A 7,520-nucleotide genomic window follows, 5' to 3' on the forward strand; every position below is an offset into this window, starting at 1 on the left:
CAGAGTTGAGGCATCATACTTTACAGATGTATATCTGTGTTGGTTATAACATCATGGACCTTTAGCCACGGGTATTATTGAATGTATATTTGTAATGGTCTTTGTGGTCAATAAATGTGTTGTTTATTTTAAGTTCGATAAAAAAAAATAGAAATCTAAAAAGGTATTTTTGCTATAATAGGTAAATTCTACATACAAACGAACAGCGTCCTATTTATAGGATAGCAAAATTTATTTTAGTCATATTTTAGACATTACAAAAAACGGCTCAAAAAACGGCCACTGAGCCAGGCTCATGTGGGCAAAATATAAACCTTCTTGGTCTGTAGAAGATTGGTCCCGAAAAATTTTTGGTGATAAATCAAAATAATCAACCATAAATTATCACTCCTGTAGGAAATTTTATGATCCATTTTAAACAGTTCTTGGTAAAAGACTCATGCTTAGTGCGAATAACTCGTTTGCGGTAATCAATATCAAAGACAGCGAATTTTGATTCATCACTAAAGTCCTTTTTCAGGACTAATCTTCTACAGACAAAGAAGGTTTATATTTTGTCCACATGAGCCTGGCTTGCTTTTGTTTTACTGTTAACAGTGACTTTTCCTCTGGCTATAAATAAATAATTTTTTAAACTACGAGTACACTTTTAAATGGTTACCTGTAATTCAACCCTTTAAAACTTTAATTCAGATTTACGTGTCTACTTGCGACAGCATTCTCTTGACGAATTTATTCTAATTTCTTGATTCCATTTACTTAGATGTAACTTGCCTTAGAGTACTTCTTTCGATACGATACAATAGTACGACCTTTTTTGCAAACTTTTACTAATATTCTCCTATTTCTATCAGAAACTAATTTGGGACAACCCGAGCTTTTACCTTTTTTATCTATGATACGTCTTGTTTCCTAATAATGCTTAATTCCACACTGTAGTTTTAAAAATATTAAGTTCATATGCCACTTCACGGATTATTTTATTGCAGCAAAAATTTTTGCTAGCCAACTCAGGAGTTTTTTTAATTTTAAGAGATACCACGCACCATTTTACTGAGATAATAGAGCGATTCACTCAATTTGACAAGAACCTCACTGTAGAATATAGTGAAGTTTGTTGGAGTATCCGGCTGCCTTGTTTTCGCAGCCTACTTGTCTTATTTTGTTTGGTTTTTAGCAGTTAATTCATACTGTCCCATTATGTAGTTATCAATAATTTTTTACATATTGTGATGATCCTTATGACATTAATAGGTGATATGGGTTGTATAATAAATATTAATTACGTTTTGTGATCATTTACCTCTCAAAATGTTGCTTATTTAGTATTATTATCATAATTATTAAAAAATAATAATCAATTAACAGTCAAACTGAATTTGTTATATATTTGTATTTGTCCCAATATAATATATATATATATATATATATATATATATATATATATATATATATATATATATATATATATATATATATATCTGAGACTCATACATGTAAGAAACGAGAAATATGCTGTTAATTATAATGTATTAAAGATATAAAGAAAAATAGACCAGGACAGATGCAGAACCTGACTGAGAAATCTTAAAGGTTGGTATGGTTGCAGCTCATTATAGATATTATTTGTAATATTAAAAAAAACTTTGTAAACAAATTGTTGTAGACATAAAAAAAAATGATAAAAAAACTATATAAAACATGAGTATATGAGAACTGTGACCTCGTCTATATGTATTTGCTTCATCTAATTTTTTGTTTTAATTAGTACATTAATAGTTTTTTAATTAGTTTATACTAATAAGCATTAACATAAACTGCGCCATAAATAGCCAATTACTCACGGACAGTGAAAATCAAGATAATTAGAACATATTCCCAAAATTTCGTTATTTAGAATATATTCCTTGTTTAGAAATTTAAATATGATCGAACATAGTCATATTAGACCATTAAAAACTAAAGAACCGCAGTACCGATTTTAATATTCGGTTTTTTGAATTCGTCTTAGCTCTAAATAACAGAATAACAATTAAAATGTCATATAACTTTACGAAAAAAATTAATCTTGATCTTAAAGATATTTTTCAAGTTGTCATAATATTTTACATCTAATTTGTGTTAGTTCAAGGAATCCCAATCTAGAGGTGAACGAGGAGATACATAACCAGGCTTTATTTTGATCAAATACATTTATTACGTTATGTGCAGCAGTTTGTTAGCCAAGTTAGGAATGCCATTTAAAAATCGTGAATTAAGATTTTTCTCTTTTCTCTGTTTGGTTTATATAAAGGACCTGCCAAACGCAGTGGTTGGTGGTTCTTCAAACCTTGTAAATTTCGCTGCAAACAGGCAGAGTGCTAATGAAAATGCAACAGGAAAGCAAACTCTAAACAAGGCTGAACAGTTATTTAGTGGAAATAGGCTGTTGCTTAATACTGATAATGTTTTTTGTTTACTTTAGAACTAGACAGTCATAAGAACAGTTCACTGATACAGTTATATTTTCTGTGACAAAACAAAGAATCTGCTAGATCAGTTAAATTTCTTGGTCTTCATCCTCATATTCTTTATTGGCTGTTTTATTGGCTATATTAATTGGCCGTATTCTACATTTTACTGGCCATATTATGAAGATTTATTGACTTTATTGGAGGACCTAACCACTTAATTGGGAGGCCACACACATATGGAATAACTGCAACTCTCAGTAGGACCTAATGGTCTAATTGGAAGGTCACACAAGCAGCCCATTGATGCCATCGATGCCATAAGTATTATCCACATTGTATTCATTGTAAAGCCTTGGCAGGGTTGATCGTCTCCTATTTTTAATAAATATGATTAGTTAAAAATTGTTTTATTTACTATCAGCTAAGGGTTCATGGTTTAATTCCTAGTTTAAGACAAGATGACCTCACACTTGAGATACTGAGCTAGGCGAAGCATAGACGATAAGCTCCCATGGTTGATTGAGGTATTATTTTTATAATAGTATTTCAATTCTCTTTGGTAGTCTTTTCGTTACACATTAGCGTTACACACATAGCGTTATACATATAAAAAGAAACTAAATTGGGGGGAACAAAATAATATGAAGCATGACAAAAAAACTGAATAGAGCCTGCTACTAATTAAGAGTATTGAAGAGCTATCTAGACCAGGGGGTCTTACTATCAGTTTAGTTTGCAAACTTTTATTCTGTTATATCATATGGATATTCTGGGGTGCTGCAGTGGATAGCTCATCTGTCTTTATAGTAAAAAAAGGCAATCTAGGTGATCTTAGTATTAAAGGCAGGCGAATCATATAGAGGCCAATTCAAATTACTCAATATACTCACTTTCTCAGCCATCTATATATTTAAATGTAATGTTCATCATGTTCAGTTTTTTAACACCTGGTTAACATTGAACCCTATATTGTAGCAGCAGGTCTGACCTATTCTTCTCCTTGATCAGTATATTGTGGTTACCTTGTCTTGTTGTGGCTTGTAACTTTGTTTATTGCAGGTGTGTAAAGTTGTACTCTGTGTCTATTTTAATATTTTTTTAATTTGTAATGTTAATATTTTTTAAATCTGTAATAATAATGTGACATGACGTTACTTGTTCAATTATGTACAAAAGTTTATGCAAATAAAAATTTACTCTATTCTACCCTACTTTAAGCGAGGATTTCAATCAAGAATTGGAACATAAAAGTAAATATGATCAAGATGCATTGAACCATTTAGTTCTCAAACAAATCTACCAATGTTGAGCCCACAATAGGAGATGCACAATAATCTAATGAAACTAGCTGATATCAAAAAACGAAGTTTTATTGCCAAAAGATCTTTCTGCATGGAAATTATGATTTATCCAATGGAAATTAAAATAGCTAGCCCAAATCCGACACCCTGATAGGGTAAAAGGAAGGAGAGAAAAAAAGAAGATCTTTCTGTTAAAGAGTTCTCCAAACAATTATTGACTATCGCCTATCAGTAATGTCAATATTCCTGTTGACAAATAGAATGGAGTGTATGATTTTGGACTACTGGGGGCTTATTTTAAGTCCATTCTGTAACTACAGTCAGAGCCTATTATCAGAGCATTTATCTCTGACTGTGCGATTAAATTTGCTATGGACTAAGATGACCAGGTCATCCACAGAGTCCTACCTCTGCTACTTACCTTGGTGTCTACGAGAACACTTCCTTTGAGCAACTTTTTTCAAATTGGATATTGAATTGATTCTTCTCAGTAAGATTTAAAAAAATGCAGTAAAACCACTGGTACTTAAACTCATTAAAATAGACTTTCACTTAACAATTGCACAGTCACAATGGTAACATATACTTTCAAGTCTAGCAGGTCTAACGCTATTTTAATATTCAAATACCTTCTATCCTTAAATCATATTTAATTTATACACACATATAATAAGCAACAAATATAGATGAATACATGTGTCTATTTTCATTGGTATTTGGGACATTCTTTAAATTATATGTGATTCATAGGACAGTAAAGTTGTAAAAAATTTAGGTAAAAATATTGATAACTTAAAAACTAATACTTAGGTAAAAAGTTGATCATTATTATTAGGTGAAAATTGTTCACAGCTGGTAACTGTGCAAGAACACTAAAAATAATATTATTATCACGAAATACATTGATAGTAAAAGAAGTATATAATAAAATGACTAAAATCACTTACTGATAATCCGTTATCAACACATTGGAACAAACTACTGGCAGCTGGAAAAACAATTTTACCACTCTCACTATGAATTTCATAAGAATTTATGCCCCAGGTCGTCATTCGTTTTCTTTCCCATAATAATTGTTCTTCCCTAGAAAACTTGTTGGTAGATGAAATACTTGGAAAATTTGATTCTATCACACATTGCCACTGGAGTCTTAAACTAGTTGGTTGAATTGTATTAGGTACATCCGCAAACAACAGAGTTGTCTCCCAACCATTCTGAGGAGTACTAAGAAAGTATATCCTAGATCTACCATCTTGTAAAGTCCTAAATGTTATAGATGATGGTACCATTGTAGACAAACTAGAGAGCTGTCTCCGAAGATCACTGACAACCCCTTTAAGCTCAGACCAAGAGAGCTTTCTATCATCTTGTTCCCCATCCATTTTCTCTACAACAGGATCTACTGATATCACATCTGTTATTTGGGCTGATTAAGTTTTAAAAATAGAATTGAACATAATATATTTCACATACATGGTGTGATTACTATGGATACATATTTTCATTCGATTCAAGTTTTAAAATTTTATCATCTTTTAGTAAATTTCGTATAATTTAATAGAAAATTTTACTTTTCTGACCCAAATAAAAATCTAACCTCTTTAGTCTTTGTCGTATTGTCATTTACCGTCTGATGTGTCATGTCATTTTCTTTCATTTGTTTAAAAATATATACCTAATATGGGGTAAAGTTTAAAATAACGGAAAAGAATGCATTTTATTTAAATATGTATTTAATATTATACATAGAAATAGAAAATCCTTTGGTTCATAAGTTTTTACCAGTTTTTACAGATAAATTTACTTTTTTACTCGTCTAGTTTTATGCAACTAACAATGCAGAGGTGTTTTCACTGTAGATTAACTGGTTGCATATTCCTTAGATTGCACAAAGAAGACTTTTTATTATAAAAATATTATATAATATTCTTTAATTATTATTTTGAAGGTACTTATCTCACGCAATATTTTAATCTTGATTTTATAGATCATTGTTTTTTAAATTTATTTTATTTTATTCCTATAATTTAACAATCATCATTCATTCTGTTTTCCATTATCCGTATGAGCTTCTATCTTAGGTCATACCAATATTAATCCACTTCACTGATATATTTTGCCAATGCGTCTTCCGTCAGGTTTTCTTTGTATTCCTCTCCTATATTATTGGATGATTATCATTTCGGCGTTACATGTTACATGACCAAAGCATCTTAATCTATGCTTTCCCATTTTGCCATAAAATGGTAATTAATAACCTAGACTTCTCTTAATATTTGAATTTTAAATTTTATCCTTTTTCAAATGAAAAGACTGATATGTTTTTGTACACACTTATGACAAATCAAAGAATGGAAAAAGAAAAGTATTTTAAAGTGAGTAAATATTTATTTCCTAGCTGAGCGCTTTTGTCTTACAAAGCCATCTTCAGAGCTATGGTCAAGTATTTAAAGAATCCCTATTAGGAGAGATCTTATGTTTTTTTAAATTGGTTCTAATTTTTTATTAAAAATTTCCTATTAATAGGTGCCTAACACATCAGCATAGAATCGAATATCCCTAATAAACTATGTGCCCCCTAGCAGCGGGACACGGGCAACAATACATTGGCTTATAGGGCAGTCGTTACAGTAGGGATCCTGGCCTATACAATACAAAGAAATGCAAGCGGATATAGGGTAATACTTGGTAATACTGTACTTTGGTTGCGTTGGTGATGTGTTAACTAAATCGTGAAGAATATGATGCTGGTAGAAAAGGCATTCAGGTATCAAAAGTCCGAACATATTTTCAGGCCATAATAATGAAAAGACATTGTCCAATGTAATAAAAATTACACTGAAATGACTCCTCAGGTAAAATATTCCGGAAGCAAAATGAGCCTCCGTTCGGATTTCCGGATCAGGATTATTTCAAGTGGAACACCATTACAGGTTAGAAAAAATGGAACAGGGTTTTGGAATCTTGAAAGTGTTACAGGTAAGAGTGTGGAGTTAGTAGATGCGCTTAAACGAAAAAGAATACAAATTGCTTTGTATTCAAGAGACTAGGTGCAAAGGACAAATGGCCAAAGAACTACGTGAAGGATACAAATTGTGGTAAGTATGTAGGGAAAAGTAACACTAGGAATGCAGTTGGTATAATTGCTGATAATGAAATGAAAGATAACGAAGTAGAAGTTGTAAGACCGAGTGATAGAATAATGTCAGTAAAATTTTTACTTGATAAAGAAGTATTAAACGTTGCGTGTGTATGCTACTTAAATAGGGCTGGGTGAGAATGAAAGAAAAGCTTTCTATGATCAATTAGAAGTAGAAGACATATTGAATGACATTCCGTCAGAGGAGAAAGTTATAATAGGAGGTGATTTTAATGCACATGTGGGCCAATCCAAGACAGGATATGCAGTAATACTTGGAGGACTAAGCTTTAGAATTAGAAATGAAGCTGAGGACGATATACTTGAATTATCAACAGCATTAGATATGAGCATTGTTAACACATTCTTTCAAAAGGGAGAAACTCAGCTAATTACACACAAAGGGGACAAAATAAATCCCAAATAGATTATTTCATGACAAGAAAAGAAGATATACATGAACGTAAGAACTGCAAGATAATAGTTAGTGAGCCAACAACATAAGTTGCTTGTGCTGGACATCGAGTGGTGAATGTTAATAGATGAGAAAGAAGGTCTTTCAAGACAAAAATAGTAGAAAAAATGTATTGGGACATAACATGAAGTCCCAATACAATTTGGAGGAAG

General features: G+C 31.4%; 2 protein-coding genes across 2 annotated transcripts in view; one reads left to right on the forward strand and one right to left on the reverse strand.

The window, feature by feature from the left end:
- LOC140439512 (dipeptidyl peptidase 9) overlaps positions 1-5,376 on the reverse strand; it is a 54,582-nt gene extending 49,206 nt beyond the window's left edge. Inside the window, exon 1 of the mRNA XM_072529479.1 lies at positions 4,702-5,376. Coding sequence (XP_072385580.1) covers positions 4,702-5,136 — 435 coding nt within the window. The 5' untranslated portion in view covers positions 5,137-5,376. The remainder of the gene's footprint in view (positions 1-4,701) is intronic.
- Positions 5,377-6,697: 1,321 nt separating this feature from the next.
- LOC140438666 (uncharacterized) lies at positions 6,698-7,320 on the forward strand. Its single transcript, XM_072528315.1, has 3 exons — positions 6,698-6,733; positions 6,798-6,852; positions 7,022-7,320. The coding sequence occupies exons 1-3, from the start codon at positions 6,698-6,700 to the stop codon at positions 7,318-7,320; spliced, it is 390 nt and encodes a 129-aa protein (XP_072384416.1).
- The last annotated feature ends 200 nt before the right edge of the window (positions 7,321-7,520 follow it).

The sequence above is a fragment of the Diabrotica undecimpunctata genome, chromosome 4 (genome assembly GCF_040954645.1).
Source record: "Diabrotica undecimpunctata isolate CICGRU chromosome 4, icDiaUnde3, whole genome shotgun sequence".
In the NCBI taxonomy this organism is placed as follows: domain Eukaryota; kingdom Metazoa; phylum Arthropoda; class Insecta; order Coleoptera; family Chrysomelidae; genus Diabrotica; species Diabrotica undecimpunctata.

Coding starts and splice junctions, on each gene's coding strand:
- LOC140438666 (XM_072528315.1), top strand. CDS start 6,698: ATGGAACAGGGTTTTGGAATCTTGAAAGTGTTACAG. Junction 6,734..6,797: donor GAATCTTGAAAGTGTTACAG/GTAAGAGTGTGG, acceptor TTTGTATTCAAG/AGACTAGGTGCAAAGGACAA. Junction 6,853..7,021: donor CGTGAAGGATACAAATTGTG/GTAAGTATGTAG, acceptor CTACTTAAATAG/GGCTGGGTGAGAATGAAAGA.